General features: G+C 43.9%; 1 protein-coding gene across 1 annotated transcript in view; it reads left to right on the top strand.

Annotated features, from left to right (window-relative positions):
• The first annotated feature begins 9,592 nt into the window (after nt 1-9,592).
• The window catches only part of UBE2D4 (ubiquitin conjugating enzyme E2 D4 (putative)), a 35,215-nt gene continuing 24,064 nt past the window's right edge, over nt 9,593-20,743 (top strand). Inside the window, exons 1-2 of the mRNA XM_043983499.1 lie at nt 9,593-9,725; nt 20,070-20,133. Coding sequence (XP_043839434.1) covers nt 9,702-9,725; nt 20,070-20,133 — 88 coding nt within the window. The 5' untranslated portion in view covers nt 9,593-9,701. The remainder of the gene's footprint in view (nt 9,726-20,069; nt 20,134-20,743) is intronic.

Below are 20,743 nucleotides of genomic sequence, written 5' to 3'. Positions count from 1 at the left end.
CCTTTGGCTCGCCAAATACCTCATTTTGGAACTATGGGAACATCTATGATGCCACAGGTCTGTCCATTCTGCCCATTACCCCCTATTAAGATGGTTATTGGTGGACTTGGGGTAGGTGATGGCAGTGATTACAACCATGAATCTGAAGAGGAGTATTCCTGACCTTATGCCCAGTCTGAGTACAGAAACACCAGAACCTGCAGTAGCCTGCTTGTCCCTGAAACCTGATCTCAAGCTCTCTTTTCTCACAAAATGGAGTCAGGAAGACCTGGATTCAAATCCTGCCTCAGAGACTCACTAGCTGTGTACCCATAGGCATGTCACTTTACCCTTATGCCTCAGTTTCCTCATCTGTAAAATCTGAAGTAGTACTTAGTTCAAGGGGTTGGTTTGAGGATCAAAAGAGATAATGAACATGAAGTATTTTGTGAAATTAAAAGTATTCTATAAATATTTATTATTATTATTATTATTATTATTTCAGAGGTGAAAGAGCCCTTAAAAAAATCTAGCTCAACCCCTTGAGAAGCAACGTGTTACAATGGAGAAAGCTTTGAGCTTTCAGTCAAAGGATGTTGATTCAAATTCTGCCTTTCTAACTTATTGTATGACCTCAGGCTAGTCACTTTACCTTTTCAGGCCTCGTTTGTTTTCCTCACCTGTAAAATAAGAAGGTTGGATGAGGCTCCCTTCAGTGACTTGTCTAACTCAAAACCAATTAGCCTCTGGTTTTTTACAGATGGAGAATCCAAGGGAGAAGTGATTTACCCAAGGATGTACGTCTGATTAATGATGACATAGCAGGACTGGAGTTTCTGCCTTGCAGTCTGTGGCTGTTTCTACTCTTTGTACTCCTGCTTCTCCATCCTCCATGGAAGCCCTTTTGAAAGTGTAAAGCATCTGGTTGGAGAAGGGAGAAGAAAATGTGCCTCCATCCCTTCTCTGAGGAGGTGGGGACTAGGGGTGAGGAATGCTGACGATATTGTCAGACTTGACTGAAATGTTAGTTGGTTTTTATTTTGTTTTTTTCCCCTTAACTGGCCTTTCTTTTAATACACATTTTTATAAGGGCTTCCTGAGGGTGGTGGTGGTGGGAAGATATATTCAGAACTAGATATAAAAACAAAAGATATCAATAAAAATGTTTTAAAATAAAAAGTGGAAAACAGTACTCAAATGCTGGACATTACTATACCTGAAGTCACTTTCCCCTCTCTCTGAGTCTCAATTTCCCCAATCTGCACAATGGGGGGGTTGGCCTGGGTGGTCTCTCCTTCACCTTCCTGTTCTGAAATCCTCTGATTCCATACCATCTTGGACCAGGCAGGGGGACCTCTGTATTCATACCCAATAGGCATAGCCTTGGACCCATAAATAGCAGCTAGGGTATCTAATGTTATGAGCAGCAATCACATCCCTTACTTCAAAAGATCCATGATTAATTAGTGAGCAGTCTTCATTAATCACTGCTTTAGCCAACTGACATCCCAACAGATCAATCAGCTGCCAATGGGCCCCATGGTCCTCAACTAGGCTCATCCTCTGATAACAAACACACACAGTTTGCCATAGAATCCATAAGTGAAGCCTTCCCAAGTAGCTAGGGCCAGCCAGATCCTGCCCTCTGCCAGCTTGGCCTTTGAGAATCCCGGGTTACCTCGTGTCACAATGAAACATCAGAATGGAAGTCAGTGGCCCATGAATTTCCAATATGGTCATTCTGTAATTCCCAAGTTGTGTCACCAGAGGGCAACTGAAGGCAGGAATTAATTCCTCCTCTGTCTATTACATCATCAATTTAACCGACCTTTATCAAGCACTAGCTGGGTGCTGGGGGAGATACAAAGTTTAGGTTAAAATACAGCTTCTTGCTACATGGAGCATACAGTCTGGTGGGGATGGAGGTAGAATTAGGACATCTACACAAATATAGACCAAAAAGTATGTGATAAGATCAGGAGGACCCAAGTTCAAATCCAGTCTCAGACACTTAACACTTACTAGCTGTGTGACCCTGGGCAAGTCACTTAACCCCAATTGCCATACACACACACACACACACACACATATGATAAGCCTGTGAGAGAGCAAATGGCATAACATGAGGTTATATGCATCTCAATGAGCATTTACTACTGAGTCTCTATTGGTGCCAATATGATGAAGTGGTGCAAGGTTGGAGGGTACTCTGTGAGTGCCCCAACTGGTCCTGTATTTGATAGATTTCTACACTGGCATTTGAATTCCTATTTGTCAGGATTGCTTTAAATTCTGTCTATGAAATGATTCTCAAAAGATCATTTTATTTCACACTTCATATTTCCAGTGGGTCTGGAACCAGCTACCATGTATCATCATAAACATGGAAGCATACTTGACTGTTGTTCAGTCGTTTCAGTCATGTCCAACTCTTCATGACCCCATTTGGGGTTTTCTTGGCAAAGATACTGGAGTGGTTTGCCATTTCCTTCTCCAGCTCATGGTACAAAGGAGGAAACTGAGGTAGGGTTAAGTGACTTGCCCAGGGTCACACAGCTGGTAAGTGTCTGAGGCCAGATTTGAATTCAAGTCTTCCTAACTCCAGGTCTGGAGCTCTATCCACTTCACCACCTAGCTGCCAGGTGACTTGACTAGATTTGACAAATGATTGGGTGTTGGGGAGGAAGAAAGAGGGAAGAATTAATAATGACTTCTTGTTACTCAAGGCTGCAAATTTAGGTAAGTAGAAGGATGGTGATACCCATAACTGTATAAAAAGAGTATTTTTGAAGGAGGGACAAATCTGAGGAAGAAGAGAATGAGTTCTGGTTTGGACATGTTGGGTTTGAGAAGTCTTTAGGACATCTCAGTGTAGCTATTGAGCAGGCTGTTAGTGTTTGGGGACTGAAGTTCAGGAAGAGACTTTGATTGGATATAGAGATCTGGGAGACATCTGCATAGAAATGAGAGTTTCATCCAGAGGAGTTGATGAGATTATAAAGATTTTATAGTACAGTGGAAGGAGCACTGGTTTGGGAATCAGGAAGACCTAGGTTGAAATTTCGCCTCTAACACTGACTTTAGGAAAGTCATTTAAATTTCCTGACCCTTAGTTTCCTCATCTGTAAAATGGAAGGGTTGGACTAGATAACCTCTAAGATCCCCTCCAATTCCACTCCCATGATCCCATGATAAGACAGAGGGTATTTATATCTGTATCTGTATCTGTATCTGTGCCTATGCCTATGCCTATACCTGTATATCTGGGCCTTGGGGGACATCCACAGGTAGGGATTGATGATCCAGTAAGGAAGATTGATAAGGAGCAGACAGATAGGGGAAGTAGTGTTGTAAAAGTCAAGAGGGGAGAAGAAGAAGAAGAGTCAGGGAAATGCATATAGCAGTTTGGTAACCTTGAAGAAAACAATTTCAGTTTCAGGGTCATCAGAAGGTGGTGTGTATGTATGTATCTATGTGCATATGTGTGTATTATGTATGTATATACACAATATACACATATAAATATATGTACCACACATACATATAACTATATATACATATAGATAAGAGAGTTAGAAAGGATGCTTAAAGGGACATTGCCCTCTCTTTTTGTTTGTTTGTTTGTTTTTGGGGTTTTTTGCGGGGCAATGGGGGTTAAGTGACTTGCCCAGGGTCACACAGCTAGTGGGACATTGCCCTCTTGAGGGATGTTGGAGGGGATGATGGGATCAAGAGTACAAGTAGAAATGGTGGCCTTGGGGCAGCTAGGTGGCACAGTGGATAGAGCACTGGCCCTGGAGTCAGGAGGACCTGAGTTCAAATACTGCCTCAGACACTTAACACTTAACTAGCTGTGTGACCTTAGGCAAGTCACTTAACCCCAATTGCCTCACCAAAAAAAAAAAAAGAAAAGAAAAGAAAAAAAAAGAAATGGTGGCCTTGGCAAAGAAATTTTCTTCATTAAGGACTGTAACAATGGATATGAGGATGGAGGATGATGAGAAGGAGTTTTGAGGTGTGGAATCGGAGAGCAGAAGGAATTCATTCATGATAAGTTAGCCTCAATGTTCTCAGAAAACAATGAGGCAAAGTGTTCTGCTCACAGGGTTGGGGGAAGCAAGTCTGAGAGAACAGATTTATCACAGCTTCTTTGGATAGTGATAGTCAGTTGAGGAAGAGTAAAATGATTACCCTGCAATCAATAAACATTTATTAAGTGCCTACTATGTGCCTGGCACTACACTAAGGAGAGGGCTCTGGTTAGATTAGATCATCTGAAGAGTGGACCCAGGCAGTCCAGTTTTGGGGCTTTCTCCATTGGTACTTTTAGAAAGAGTGAACTTAAGCTGGGGTGATGGTGGTACTTCCTGGGAGTCAGTTGGAATTTGAGCAGAAGGCCTTAGGTCCAAACAAAAAAGAACCTGTCTTTTCCATAGACCAGAAGGTGGAGCTAACAATGGTAAGTTGACCTGGTACTGGAGGGTAGAACCAGGATATACTGGTTAGTGGAGTCTTTGTCCTAACCAGGGGCAGTGGCTGGTTTAAACTTCTCTCCTCAGTCACAGCTGCAATGAGGAGATCTTAAGGTCTGCTCCTGCACAATGAATACAAATGGTATTTTGGAAATTCCTGGTTGGCAGAACCATGACTAATTAATTCACCTATGGGAATCAAAGCACCACAGACATATGCCTAGGCTAAGTAGCAGGAATCAAGCTTTCCAGACAAATTCAGTTATAAAGCAGTTGCAGGAAAGAACCAAGTCCTCAGGTTTTAAGGCATAACAGAGGAAGAGACCCCAGGACATCACCCTGTTGGGGGACACAGAGAACCTAAGACATAGAAAAGATCTCTCAAGGGCAGAAATCCCAGGACACCAAGGGACAGCTAGGTGGCGCAGTTGATAGAGAACTGGCCTTGGATTCAGGAGGACCTGAGTTCAGATCAGACCTCAGACACTTGACACTTACTAGCTGTGTGACCCTGGGAAAGTCACTTAACCCTCATTGCCCTGCAAAAAAAAAAAAAAAAGAAAGAAAGAAAGAAAGAAAGAAAGAAAGAAAGAAAGAAAGAAAGAAAGAAAGAAAGAAAGAAAGAAAGAAAGAAAGAAAAAAGAAAAGAAATCCCAGGACATCTTGAGGCTATTGCTGGATGACCACCGTCAGGAGAGGTAAAAGGGCTGGTGGGACAAGGTCTGGGGCCTGGAAGGGCTTGCTCATCTTTGGTGCCAGGAGTAGGAAGGGAGGAAGAAGCATTCTACCTGGTGGATTTGAACTAACATCATCCTGACTCCAGGCCCAGCACTTTATCCACTGTGCCACCTAGATAAACTAATGTATGTAAAGGCTTTGGAAAACAAAGCCACATATCAATGTCAATAATAATTATTTTTTAAAGTGATATGTAGGCTCTACTTACAGGATCACATTGGTATTAAGACAAGGATTCTTTATTTTTTCCCCCAAATTACATATAAAATTTAAAAACATACATTTACTTTTAATTTTTAATTTACATTTTTTACAATTTTGAGTTCCAAATCTTTCTCTCCTCCCTCTCAGCAAGCAATTAGCTATAGATTATACATATGCAATCACGCAAAATATATTTCCATATTAGCCAAGCTAAGGCAGGGATTCTTAACCTATTTTGGGTCATAGACCCTGTTACAGGGAAATAGGGTAGAAGGTTTGGGGTGTGGGTAGGAGTCCTTAGGAATTCCTCTTTAAAGAATTACACCCTCTTGCACACAAATCCAATAGAATAAGATAATAGTTTATTTAGGGGCTGGGGAAGGGAAACCCAGAGAGAAATCCTTGGACTTCTTCTCATGGGGAGAAGGCATGGCACAGAGCGTGGCTCTGAGATACCAATCTCCTCAAGCAGGAGACAGGCAGGTACTTTTATAGAGGTCCGATGGTGGTCCGATGAGGTGATCATCTGACTGTGGAAAGTTCCCCTATTGGGGGAGGACCATCCCCCACTGGTGGTGGCTGGGGGAAGTTGGGTGAGGGTGGCTCTGGATCTCTCAAGTCATCTCTCTGCTCCTCATGCCACAGAGGCAGCAGCCACACCCAATCCCATCTCCCTGAGGGGTGGGGGAGAATGGTTAGATGTGTCTGTCCTTTGGTTTAGTTTCTCAAGGAGAAGGTTGTTTGATGTACCCTAGAGAACTTCTGGGGTATGCTAGCCCTATAACATACCCCTTTTGGTAGTTTGGTGAAACCTACAGATCCTTTCCCAGAATAATATATTTTACTCATAACTGGGGTTGCAAACTGGTTCTGCTTGGTGATGACTCCAGGGAACATCATGCCTTACCCAGGTTAGGTTGATCCCCAGAAATCTCATCACCATACTGATTGACTCAGTTTTTTGATACTCAGCACCTCCAACCCCTCAGCTGCCTCCCCCTCTGATTAGAGGCTGGAGGGCAGAGTGATAAACTCTTCCCAATGCCTTCCTTTAGAGCTCAAATCAGACCTTTTCAGTAACTTTCCATTCTCCATTAGAAACTCCCCTTCCCCTTTTCAGTTTCCTTTTTTCTGTTGTCTTTGTTTTATGTATTCCCTTAGACTACAAGGTCCTTGATGGAAGGTCCTATCATTTTCTTATTTGTATCCCCAATATGTAGCACAGTGCTTGGCACACAGCAGGCACTTAATGTTTCTTGAAATGAATCGAAGGGAATGCTCATTTTTCAGTTAGAGGCTCTTAAAAATAAGATCAATTTCCCCTTTCAATTTCTTACTTCATCCTGAAATCTTATCCCTTGGGGGGGGGCAGGTGTCTATGTATGCAAGTTAAAGGTTGTCTAAGGGGTTTGATGAATAACTCTGAGTTTGGCTGGCTTGAGCTCACTTCCACTATGTCTACATGAGGAATTCCTAGGTTTTTCTAGTCTTAGGAAATTACTGAGTATTCTCACAGTACACACTACCCAGTTTCCTCTTCAAGGCCCTTATCTAGGGCATGATATAAACCCATCAAAATTAATAAATGTATTTTATTTACCCCCATTTTCTTTTTTTTTCTTTTTTTTTCAGGGCAATGGGGGTTAAGTGACTTGCCCAGGGTCACCCAGCTAGTATCAAGTGTCTGAGGCCGAATTTGCACTCAGGTCCTCTTGAATCCAGGGCCAGTGCTTTATCCACTGCACCACCTAGCTGCTGATTTACCCCCATTTTCAAAAGATCTTAATCTTCTCCAACTTCACATGAATCAGGAAGAATTACTCATGCATGTGTAGATTAAAGTACATTTAGTTTAAAGAAAATTACAATGTGAAAGGTCTGGGCTAAAAACCCATCACAACTTGAGTAAAGCCACAGCAGCATATATTAGCCTGAGCTTTCCAATGTGCACCCCAGCTTTCTGCCTCTCACTATTGTCACTGAGACACAGGCAATGGCTCTCCCTTAAAAAATCTAAGAGAATTGGATTAAAGAAATAATAACAAACTAAGAACAGCATGGGATTCCCAAGCTGTGATCATTAGATAGACTGTTCTCTGCTTTTAACTTGGGAAGTAGTTGCTCTTCAGTACCAAACCACTTTGAAACACTATTTCTATCAGTCTATTTCTCTTTACCCCAAGTCCAATGCTTTCATATTTCTGTCTTAGCTCCCCTCTACTTTGATCAATAGACATATTCAGACAGCAAGCACTAATTGAGTTTTACAGTGTGCAAAACACTGTGTTATAAGCACTGGGCTCTGTCCTAGGTTTTGGAGAGGGTCAGGAATATAGGGTATATGTAATTCAAAGGTTTTAATCTATATTTAATGTCTTCCCAACACTCTGTTTCTTTTGAACAGCTTATTCCCCATACCTGGGATGCGCTCTTTCCACAGAGATGAGATGTAGAGTGGCAAGTTCTGGGAATAGCAAGTAGATCCATGTGGTTGAAATGTAGGTATATGAAGGGAAATCTCCAACTTGGGGACCCTCCTCCTTCACCTGCCTTTTGCGGGTTGTCTTTTCCCAATCAGAATGTAAGTTCTTTGAGGGCAGGGACTGCCTTTTTGCTTCTATTTCTATCACCAGTGCTTAGCACAGGAGCCTGATACCTAGTAATTGGGACCCCCTCATTTTACAGATAAGGAAACTGAGACATAGCCAGGTTAAATGATCTACTTGAGATCACCCAAGTTGGTAAGTATCAGAGGCAAGATTTAGTATAGGTCTTCCGGGCAAGTCCCCTACTCTATCCATTCAAAAGTGAGCAAATATCTGAAGACCTTCTTTGAGTTGTATAGCCCTTCAAAGTCCCTGGAGAATCAGCAAAAACATGATTGCGTCCAGCAGCTACTGCCCCTATGTCTGTAGATCCCACACTGACCAGTTCCAATTTCCTTATCCTATTTATACATCTTCCCAGTCCACTTCTTTCACCATATTCCTCTTTTTCTATTCCAGTCTTGTACTTTACTCACTGGGGTACTGTGCAATTGACAGGGTCTTCTTGTTATTCACTCTAAGCCTTTTCACTGGCTGCTCCCCTACCAGGATTCCCTCCTTCCCTCCCCTCTCTCTCCTTCCTCCTTCCATCAAGACTCAGTTTAAATCCCATCTTCTGCAGTCCTTTCCCTGTCTCTCCCTCAGGTTATTACCTTCCATTTAATAATATCGATAATAAAAACAAGCATTTAAATAACACTTAAAGGTTTGCAGTGTTTTACAAATATTCTCTCGGTGGGTGATAGGTTCTATAACTATCCCTATTTTCAGTGGGGAGGGAATTGAAGCATTCAGAGGTTAAGTGACTTGTCTAGGTCACTCAGCTACTTAGGTGTATGAGGTAGGATTTGAACTCAGGTCTTTTTGATTCCAATTCCTTTGCTCCCTCCGTATCTCGAATAGACATGGTTGTTTGCCGGTTCTCTCCCCCAATTAGCCTGTGGGCTCTTAGGGGGCTGGGGCTCTTTTTTGTCTTTTTCTTTGCATCCCCAAGGCTTAGCAGCTCTGGCACACAGCAGGCACTTAATAAATGCTTTTCGAATGACTGAGTGGACTCCCTCTGCTTTGAGAAGAAGGGGCTGGCGGTCCGTCCGGGACACTGACCAGCCACTCATTCTCTACTAGGATTTAGATTTGGAAGGGCTCTCAGGAGTCACCTCATCCAGTCCAGCTGAGGAAACGGAGGCTCAAAAAGGGGTGTGCTTGAGCAAGGTGTAGTGGGCTACCTGGGGTGTGCCTTTTAACTTTGTTTAGTTTTTAAGGGCATTCTCACCGGTTAGCGGAAACTTGCATGTGTAGGTCTAATTAAGATTAACAGTAAGGCTAGGACCAAACCTTTGTGTTTATGGGGGTTGTAAAAGCCCGTCTAAGCATTTTCAGTGCTTTGCTTTACACTAAGCTACATTAACAGTCATTTTTTTTTCATTTATGAACAAAGAGAAAATTTAATTTGTATGATAAGTCAGTGGTTTGCCCAAGTGTAGGATCAGTCTTTAATAGAGAGAGGCCGGAGAGCGCTAGATGATGGTCTTCCCCACCCAATCACTTCTTGAAAAGGCTTTTCCCGAACTCCCTTCCCCAAACCCGAGTAAAAGAACTACAACCCCCACAGAGCACCGCGGCGGCCCCGCGCTGCGCACGCGCGGCCAACCGAGCTCCTCCCCTTGCAGTGAGCTGCGAGGCGGCCGAGCCTAGCTGTGCTGCCTCCCGTGGCCGCCCCCCGGCCCCGGGGCTGAGTCGTGGTCCCGCAGCGGGTCGTAGGATGGCGTTGAAGCGGATCCAGAAGGTAAGCCTCCCGCCTCCCCTCGTTCTCGGCGTGAGTCCGGGGACGGAGGAGCCGCAGGTGTCGGCTCCACCGCCACACAGAGAGCCGCGGCAGGAGGCGGGCCCGCGCGCAGGCGCAGGAAAACTTGTAGCACCTGCCAGATAGAGAGGCGGTGCCTCGCGGGCCCGCTGCCTTATAAGGGAACAGCCGAACGCGGGGCGGGGGCGGGGCCGCGCTGGTAGGCGGGGTCACGTGGTGTGCGCGAGGTCGGGGCCTGGGCGGAGCTAGTGACGCAGCTGGCCAACCACGTGTTCCTTTGCGAGTTTCCGTTTCTCCTGGCAGGCTGTTGGCGTGGAGGGCGTGTCGTATTCTCACCCTTCGGTCTATTCTTACTCCGCCCCCTCCCGTCCAGAGAAGAAAACAAGCAGCACCCCACTCAGGCTTTCCGCCCCAGTGCAGGCACACAGTAGGCGCTTAATTAATGCTTGTAAACCTCCCCCCATTATGGTCAACAGGATCATAAATCCAGAGCTGGAAAGTACCCTAGAGCCTATCAGGTGTACATCAGATGGGGGAAACTGAGGCTCAGGAAATTAAGTGACTTGGCCAAAGTCACTCAGGCAGAAAGTGGCAGAGTTCAGGTCCAGCGACTCCCAGGTTCAGCATTCTTTTCCTTGAACCATATCACCTCCCTATACATCTTGGGGGCATAGATTTAGAGCTGGGAAGGAAGCACCTTAGAGGTCCTCTGGCCCAGTTCTGGTTAATATCAGAAGGGGAAACCGAGGCTCAGAGCCTGAGCGCATGCTACTAGTGTTTGCAGCTTCCTATTGGATAGATTTAAGCTTAGTCTTCTTTCCTGGAATCTGTTGGGCTTTCCACCACCCACACTGCCTGAAAAGTTATTTAGACTGAATTTCTTCTGTCCCTTGAAATCTATTTCCCCCACATGCCCACAACTTCGGGGATGTGTCCTTTAAAAAAATCATTAGTGCCTTTAGTACCTATAATTTCTAAGTTTCCCTGCTCTCCCAACGAATGCTGTAGCCCCTGGTAAATAGTTAATCATCCTCTAGGACCTTTGGTAGCATTTAGAGCTGGTCTGAGATTACTTCCCATTTACACTATGTCTATCTTGTATTTATGCATTGTTGTTCTTTTTCTTTTTTTTTTTTTTTGCGGGGCAGTGAGGGTTAAGTGACTTGCCCAAGGTCACACAGGTAGTAAGTGTCAAGTGTCTGAAGCTGGATTTGAACTCAGGACCTCCTGAATCCAGGGCCAATGCTTTATCCACTGAGCCATCTGGCTGCCCCCTATGCATAGTTGTTTGCAAGTTGTCTCTGTTAGACCATGAGCAACTTTTTGCTTTTGTTTTATGCTTAATTCGACTGGGCACATTATTAAAGTACTTAATGAATGTTTGTTGACTGACTGCCTGGGAGGTTATCTTAGAGATCATTTAACACTCTCACTTCCTCAATCCCCTGCCATTACTTGGTATGTAGGGTGTTCTGTTATGTCCTATTATGGTTTTAATCTATTAACATTTATAATTGTACTAAGACTTTGGAAACACACGAATGTTCTGTATTTACTTCTTTGGGTTCCAGTTGTACCATCTTCTCCCCTCCCCCTTATACCTGGCATGCAGTGCGCACTTAATAAATGCTTGGTGAATTCAATAGTTCAGCTTCATAATTTTGATGAATAAACAAGGGCCGAAAAATAAAAAAATGACTTGCCCAGCTCATGCAGTTGGCAGATTCCAAATCAAGGGTCATTTCTTTCTAGGATGCATTCTGCTTGTCCCCATAGGCTGTTTGTGATTGCCGCCATCTTGCATGTTGGCTGGGCCCAGTATGGTTGCCTCTTCTTGATCTGGCCCTGAACTGCTGTATGGAAATGCCCTTTACCAGTGAACATAAGTAACTGTTCTTTGATCCATTGCCTTGGAAATCTCAGGAACCACTCACTCCCTGTCAGGTGAAGGGCCTTGCTCACTGTCTGTCTGTCTTTCTGTCTCTCTCTCTCTCTCTTACTCACACACTCAGTCACACACACACACACACACACACACACACACACACGTTTCAGAGGCAGGACTCAAACCCAGGTCTTTTGGACTCTGAGGCCAGTGCTTTCTTCATGACACCTCATTGCCTTTCTTCTTTTCCTCCTTCACTCTTGTTAAGTTTTCTTGGGATTGAGGCTTTTTGGTACCCATTATTTTGAACCTTTGTCATACTGGGCACAGTGAATACTGCTTACACATTGGATTTGGCATCATAGAATTACTTAGGGCTTTGGAAGGGACCCTAAAAGCTCTTAGTAGAACTTACTTGTTTTGTAGGAAACTGAGTCATAAAGTGGTTAAGTAGCTTGACTTCTGCCATAACATTCCAGTCCTTTTCTTTATGGGTTCTACTTTCCTGATTTCTTTTAGAAGATACCTTTGTGTTTTCCTCCTTGTTACCACATTCTAGTTGGGCTTCTTTACCCATTGACTTCCTGTGTAATTTTTCATAGACACCTTTTGACTATACTCATTTCACTCACAGACTTCAAATTTTGTGCCATTATTTCTTCTCTAAGGCCACCTTATTAACCGTGGTGAGTTGTCTTGTTTCCATCTCAGACTGGGCATGTAATCTAACTTTCTGCTTGCTTACCTCTGTTTTCATGGCGATTGACCCTATTGGGTCTTCCTGTGGGTTACACCAGCACACTGTCTCTACATTATCCCCAGATATCCACATTTCTCAGTGCATGTGTTCATACACTTAAACATATCTGTGTCTTTGCATATTCTGTGTATTTACATATTGGTGTCCTCATTGCCTCAGCAGAATGTTAGTTCTTTGAGGGTCAGGACTGTTGGCTTTTCTTCTTCTTCTTCTTCTTCTTCTTCTTCTTCTTCTTCTTCTTCTTCTTCTTCTTCTTCTTCTTCTTCTTCTTCTTCTTCTTCTTCTTTTTTGGCTTGTACTAAGGAGGTCATTGAGGCCAACCCTCTTATCTTACAGACGAGGGAACTGAGGTCAAGTGAACTGCTCAAAGTCATGCAGAAGTGACAGGTGAGATCTCCATGCAGTCCTCTGACTCCAGAGCTAGTGCCCTTTCTATTGTTGCAGGCACGCGTGGTCAAGTCCATACATGCGCGAGCGTGTACACGGAACATTCCTAGATTGGTCCCAGTTCTGTAGCATGAAGGCAGATGTTTTGTTCTAGATGATGCTTGTGCCATAATTATTCAGAGTAACCTTTCTCAGGGGCAAAGTTTTAGAGCCTCTTGGAGAAAATAGTTATGTGTAGATTTGCATTTGCTTTACCAAGTCACACTCCCTCCTAACAACACCCTTCTCTGTAATTGCAGTCTTTACTCTTCTACCAACAGAAGCCTAGGGACATAAATATATATATATATATATATATATATATATATATATATATATATATATATATATATATTCCCCCAAGAGACCTGTTTACTCAGATTAGCAGCAGTGTGGGCACATTAATGGAACCTGGCCTTGGCCGTCACCAGGCAGAGTAAGAGAATCACAGAATTTGAGAGTTGGAAGGGACATCAGTGACCCAATAATCCAACCCGTACATTAAAGGAAACCCATTACAAGTGACCATCTAGTGTCTGCTTGAAGACCTCCCAGGACGGGGAACCATTGCACTGCCTTTCCAGACAGTTCCTTGCTCTGCTGGACAGCTCTTAGAGTCAGGGAGTTTTCTCTGACATCCAGCCCATTGGCCTCTTTGCATCTTCTACCCACAGCTGCTGATTCTGTCTTCTTGGGCTAAATAGAACAGTTGGATTCTTTCTGTATAAAACAGCTTTTTAAGTACTTTAAGACAGATGCACAGATATAGATTTACAGACAGAAGTAGATAAATAAATTTTATACATACATCCATACATGCATGATAGATATTAGGTAGTTAGACATAGATAACAGAAACATAGAACTTTTTTTTTCTTTTTGGAGGTAGTTGGGGTTAAGTGACTTCCCCAGAGTCACACAGCCAGCAAATGTCTGAAGTTAGATTTGAACTCAGGTCCTCCTGACTCCAGTGCTCTATGTACTGCACCCCCTAGCTGCCCCTAGAACATTTATCAAGTGCTTATTTTGTGCCAAGCACTAGGCATACAAATGTAAGTAATCCAGGCAGCCATTGCCCCTGAGGAATTTTTAATTTTAGTGGTTGAAGACCTGGTTTGGGGCTGATGGTTGGGGAGTGAGGTGGAGGCTTATTCCAGGCAAGATCAGCTGAAAGCTCCCTCCCCTCTCAGAGCTCAAGGAGGCCCCTGGGGCCCGGGACAGGAACAACTCGGATCACAGCAACAGTGGAAGTGACATGGTTTGGAGCTTATGGCTCATGTCCGCCTTGACTCTTCTTTTCTCTGAGCCTACTTCCTTCAAAGGAACCTTATCCAACATGGATTCAAGGCCTTTTGCCATCCTGGCTCTCTGTTAACCAGGAGAGAACACAGAGTGTAGTAGAAAGAGCATGAGATTTGGAGTCAGGAGGCCTTGAGTTCTCAGATCCCATCTTCACCATATACTCTGGAGGTGACCTTGGGCAAGTTCCACCATGCCCCTGACCCTCAGTGACATCATCAGCGACATGAGGGGGACTGGATGGTCTGCAAGGTCCCTTCTAGCTCTTAGTCGAGGCTCTTCTAACCCGGTGTACAGGAGGGGTTCTCTTGGCTCCATAGCTAAGAGGGGAGGAGGAGCCTTACGGATTCTTCCTGCTGTTATACCTGGGAACCAACCAGGACTATCTCTGGGACTGACTGAGGGGCACCCTTGTCGTGATCCCTTTTGTTTGTGCCCATGTCATAGCTTCTATGTGAAGAGTGATTCATTTCCAGATTGATACTGACAGTATCTTAACTGATTGGCTGATGCATTCAGGTACATAGCGTTCTTCTGTTCAGCTAAATGGTATCAACATCCCATTCCTGCTCAGGACTTATATTTTCCTTGCATTGGTTTGCATTGTAAGTGCCCTGAGTCACCTTGTCTCAGAAATAGCCCTTGCTGCCCTTTAGCCACACCTCATGAGGGACTCTTCGAGTCGTTAGTCTCCCTTTCTTCCAAAGATCAGACCTGGTGCTTGTCAAAAATGCCCTTTTTGTTCAGGCCTGGCATTCCAAGATAGAGATCAAAGGAGCCCTGTTTCATTGTCTCTTTGTCTGAGACTTAACAGGGTTGCCAAGACTGAGAAGCAGTTGTCTAGCAGACAACTTGTCCCATGTGGCTGACTGAGCCATATTTCTAAACACTTTACAGGGCCTGCTAGTTCCATGGGCACCTTTAGGCATTTGTCCTCACTGGTGGGGAATAAGCCCTGCCCCATTCTACTCTGGGCCAGTTCCTTTTGTAACCAAGAGTAAATATTTTTCCAGATGGCTGGCTGGGCTTAGGGGGGGTTGGTCTCTGAGTGAACAGGTCCTGTCCATTGCCTGGTGTTTATTTAGCTTCACAACTAGAATGCCACAAGTTTCTTAGGGCCTGGGGCAGTCTGGGACAATGGACAATTAGCTTCACCCCAGTTTTGAGATCGAGAAGTGGAAGGGTTTTGATGATGTAAGTTTCATCAGCCAACCTGATATCCCACAAAAGTACCAGCCCAGTCTTCCATCTTGGCACGGAGATGTCACAAAAGTGATGCAAGTGGAGTCTGGCTAGCTTCGAAAGGCTTTCAGTATCTTCCTCGAGCTGGGCTTGGCATCTGTCTTTCAAAGACCAGAGACTGGCTTCGTTACTGGAGGCTGAGGAAAAAGTGATGGTTTTTTTTCTTTCAGCAACTCAGGAGCTTGTACCACCATCTATTCCTGGTGCTCTTTGCCTGCAAAGAGGAAGTGCCGCCAATGATGACATCATAGATCCCTAAAGTATTGAAGTGTTGGCATAATTATACATTATTACACATCCATTAAGCCGGAGGCTCCCTTGCTACTGTTGTGGCTACCTGATAAGTAAATTAGTAATCCACATGAATGCAAATAGAAACACATGAAAAATTCATCCCAAGGAAGTGTGTGCATGGCTGCAGGGAGTCTGTGTCTCACCTGTCAAGCTCTATCAACTAAAAAAAAGTGTTAGTGTGGGAATAAAAGATGTTTTGTGAGAGGGTGGGCTTTGTTTGAATATTCATAATGACTCAGGGGTAGATATGTTTTATTTTTGGTAGGATTGCACCCTGGAACTTGGCTGCATTTCCTCTAGCTTGTAAATTGATATTGCCCCATTGCAGATTGGAGAATAATTCAGCCTCCCCCTCTTCCTCTTCCTCTCCCTCTCCATGGTAGTTGAGCTCAGAGCAAGTCCCTGGCTATTTAAGGATAAGAAACAGTTGAAGAGCTCTCTGCAGTAGCTGATTATCTAATTAACATTTTAGGCGACAGTGATAAGATTGGATAATATTTGTTCCTAATGACTAACAGGCTCTGACCAAAGTAATTGACTAACACTTCCAGCCCTCCTGCCCATCTTTATGGGCTCCCTCTCCATCCTCTTTCTCTTACTCACTTTTTTTTTCCTGTCTCGAGTCCCTGTTCTTTTCCTTCCTTTTCTTTGTAGCCTCTTTCTTTTCCTCTTTTCCTGCCCTGTCTTTTTCTCTCAGCTTACTGAATCAGTTATAAGGCCCTATTATTGGATTGAAGCACATTTTACTGAAGTGAATAGTCTTGTTTCCTGTTTTTTAATGTGACTATCAGGTGAGCTTCACCTTTTGTATCTCTGCCTGTTGTTCCCCCACCTCCAAACAATCAAATAGACCTGAAGTAGTCCTTTTTTTTTTAATGTCTCTGTAGCCCTTTGTTGTTTTTTTCTTCCCTTTTTATCACAGGGGAAATTGGTGGTGGTGGTGGGGGTCCTTAGGTATTCCTCTTTAAAGAATTAAACCCTTTCCCACACAAATCCCAATTAGAATAAAATCATCTTTTATTTGGGTGCTAGAGAAAGTAACTAAAAGAGAAAGACTTCTCTCAGGGAGAGATGGTTCAGAGACATGATTCTCTGAGATACCTATCTCCTCAAACAGAAGAAAGGCAATGGCTTTTTTTTTTTTTTTTTTGATTAATCAAGGTATCATTGAATCAGATTCAATCTCCTGGATGTGATTCCACACAAACTGAACAGGTGGTTATTTGGAGGGTATTTTAACATTGTTATTAGGAAGATAAAAATGATGAGCAGAACAAGACATTTTAATTGTTTAACTAAAATAAACATGTTTTGAAATTTGTTTTTGTTTTTGTTTTTTGCGGGGCAATGAGGGTTAAGTGACTTGCCCAGGGTCACACAGCTAGTTAAGTATCAAGTGACTAAGGCCAGATTTGAACTCAGGTCCTCCTGAATCCAGAGCTGGTACTTTATCCACTGCACCACCTAGCTGCCCTCCATGTTTTGAAATTTTTAATCAACAGCTAGTGCATATGGTCATTTTGACTCATAAGTTCAAAAAGCATTTTTGAAATGGTAAATATTTTAGTTATAAATATGGATCCTAGTTTGGAACTTTTTTTAAAAAAAGAAAACTTATACCTTCAGCCAGCTCAATATTAGAAATATTAAATATTGGTTTATACAGCTGAGTTTTAATTTTCCTCTTCCTTCTTACGTACAGGAAAGGAATGCAGCTTTCTCACTTTAAAAAATTTCCAAGTGATTTTCTTTTTCAATTTAGGTTATTTTTATATATGTATTTATTTATTATTATTATTTTTGCAGGGCATTGAGAGTTAAGTGACTTGTCAAGGGTCATACAGCTAGTGAGTGTCAGGTGTCTGAGGCCAAATTTGAACTCTGGTCCTCCTGAATCCAGGGCTGGTGCTTAATCTGCTGTGCCATCTAGCTGTCCTACTGGAATAGGAATTTGACTGAAGATTATGACACTATAGTTAGAAAACTATAGGCTGACATTTTTCTCTTTCCCTCCAACTTCATTTTAAATCTGATATTCTTTTTGCCACTTAGAGTTTTATTGATGTGTTTTGTTTTTACATGACAGACATTTATAGATAACTAATCCTACTCTGAAGGGGGGGGGCTCTTGCAATAGAAATAAAATAGTTAAGTAAAACTACCCCCCCAACCTAGGGTTAACTATTATTCTTCACCCCAGACCAAATTTTTATTGCCCTAATAAGAATTTAGAAGGATCATTCTTATCAAGTTTCCTAAAAGTTTATTATAGCTGTGATGGGACAAGGAGAGTGATTTTATCTTATCAAGAAGGACTTTGGAATGGGGGAAGTCAGGATTATATCTCCAAGATATTAATATTTCTCACAGTATACATTGTTCTCCTGGTTCGGCTCATTTCATTCTTCACCGGTCCTTAAGATTGTTGATTTTTGTTATGCCGATGTTATAGTATAAATGGTACTATTCCTGTTCACTTCCCTCTGCATTAGCTTGTCTAAGTCTTTCCAAGTGTTTTTGGAATCATCTTTTCCTCATTTTTAAAAAAAATTTTTCCCCTCATTTTTTATAACATCATGGTATCTGATCACATTCACATACTGCAACTGGTTTGGTCATCCCTCAAATATTGCAGCCTCTTAGTTTTCAGGAGGTTTTTGTCTCTATAAAAAGATGTGCTGGGGGCAGTTAGGTGGCACAGTGGATAAAGCGCTGGCCTTGGATTCAGGAGGACCTGAGTTCAAATCTGACCTCAGATACTTCTCTTACTCTTCTCTTACTCACTGTTCAGTAACTTTTTTGTGTATGATTCCAAATTGCTTTCCACAATGGTTGTACCCATTCACAGGTCTACCAGCATTACATCAGTGTTTTCCAGTAGCCCTTCCAACATTTACCATTTTCCGCTTTTGTCATCTTTGCCTCTCTGATGCTTGTAAGCCAAAATATCAGAAGTGCTTTTATTTGCATTTCTTTTTTCTTTCTTTTTTTTTTTTTGGTGGGGCAATGAGGGTTAAGTGACTTGCCCAGGGTCACACAGCTCGTAAGTGTCAAGTGTCTGAGGCCAGATTTGAACTCAGGTCCTCCTGAATCCAGGGCCAGTGCTTTATCCACTGTGCCACCTAGCTGCCCCCCTCTCTGGTGTTTGTCATTGCCACTGGTCCTTAGAGTTTCAAAAGAAACTCTAGCAGGTTCCCATTTAAGGACTCAGGAATAGCCCCTGGAAAGAGTTGGAATCTATGGGGAGAGTAGATAAGGACAATTAAAAACTGGAGGTTTCTTACAGGCCCTTCTTTCCTTCCCTGGAGCCTCCCTGTGGGGAAAGGGCAAGGACTTGGACCAAGGTTAGGTCCCGTTGCTCTAAGTAATCTGGCTCCACACACCGATGTTTTCTTTGCTTATGGTGGGGGTGTCAGTATGTGCTTGTGCTGGTTAGTCTCCCTGCATCAGGTCTCCCCACTACAATCCCTTCCTCCACTCAGTTGTCAAAGTGATGTCTCACACTCATGCACATACACACTCACCCCAGTCCTTAAGCTCCAGTGGCTGTCACCTGCTTCCAGGATCATATGGAAAATCCTCCTTTTGACTTTCAAAGCCCTACGTCACTTGGCCTCTTCCCACCTTCCCGGTCTCATGCCTTACTCCCCTCCGCACACCCTGTGACCCAGTGACTTTGGCCTCCTGGCTGTTACTGGCACAAAACACCCCATGCCCCAATAACAGGCACACACCTGTCCTCTGCTCCCTCACCTCTGCCTCTGCTTCCTTCCGGTCTCAGCTGCAATCCCACTTTATGCATGAAGCCCTTCTGGTCCGTCCCCCCCCCCCCCCCATGCTCCTCACTACATCTGCTCGTTCACAGCTGTCTTCAGTCCCTCACCCCCTGCCCACACCCCCAGTAGATCGAGCCTCTTGAGCACAAGAACTTTTTTGTCTTGCCTGGTGTCCCTGGCACTCCCGACAGTGCCAGGCACATGGTGAGCACTTAATAAATGCGTGTTGACTCACTAGAATTTGGGACTTACTTGACGCCTCATAAGGCAGAAGAAATCATTGTAGCTGTTTGGCTGTGGGAGCCATCTCCTAGGCTTCCTCTCCCCAAGACCATTTCCCCAGTGTCTGGTGCAAGGGAGGCGTCTTAACTCGGGCCCTTGCTACTTGTGCCGGCCATCCATAAAGAGTGCACAGCGGAGTAGTTGGAGAGGCAGGGGTGGGAAGCTCAAGCTTGCTGGGAAGACGTGCAGCTCAATCATTCTGGGTTCTCTGGAATTTGGGTCTTAGCTCTTCGCCGGGAGGAATAACTTGCTGAGTGAGAGAATCAGTGCTTGGGAGATGGGCCATTGGTGGGGGGAGGGGGCGGTCATGGACTCCCACCGAGCCGGCATAGCCAACTCTGAAATCGCTCTCATGTTCCTAGGAATTAACTGACTTGCAGAGGGACCCTCCCGCCCAGTGCTCGGCAGGACCTGTGGGTGATGATTGTAAGTAATGGCGTTTTAGGGCTCGGGGTTAAAGGAGTCTTGTAAATAGAGCCACACGTTTTGTCATCTCAGCTTTTAAAAAAAAGTTCCCCCCACAGATCATGCAGTAAAATGAAGAAAGCCACCGAGTTTTCCTCTTTGTTTGGTTTAAGTTCCAATTTCAGTAGAAGATAGTCAGTCAGAAATACTGTGGCAGGTCAGCAGTCAGCGAGGAGCACTCCTCCCTGGTTAGAGGCCCTGGAGAAGGGGGCTGTAATGCCCCCTCCCTGTTGGAGGAAGCTTCCCAGGGAGTTAGTCAGTGCCCTTTCCAGATAACCAGTCGGTCTGCTCAGGAAGTCTCTTTGTAGTACGCTACCACAGATGTGAAATCACAAGGTAGCAAAGCCCTTGAGAAATTGCTCGAAATAATTATCTCTTTGGGTCATGGCTCACTAAAAATGTTTTGTTTTGTTTTGAAATATGGATTACTGATACTGTTGCCTCTGCCCATGCCTTCTCAGGCTTCCTTTAGAGCCGGGGGAAGGTGACAGGTCTGTATTCCTCTAGTCGAGGGGAGTAGTAGGTGTCCATGCAGAGGGCCTGGATCCCCACTGCGTTGGCCTTCATTCAG

Source organism: Dromiciops gliroides, chromosome 2 (genome assembly GCF_019393635.1).
Source record: "Dromiciops gliroides isolate mDroGli1 chromosome 2, mDroGli1.pri, whole genome shotgun sequence".
Classification (NCBI taxonomy): Eukaryota; Metazoa; Chordata; class Mammalia; order Microbiotheria; family Microbiotheriidae; genus Dromiciops; species Dromiciops gliroides.
Note: the sequence above shows the minus strand (reverse complement) of the source record. Positions and strands in the feature narration are given on the sequence as shown.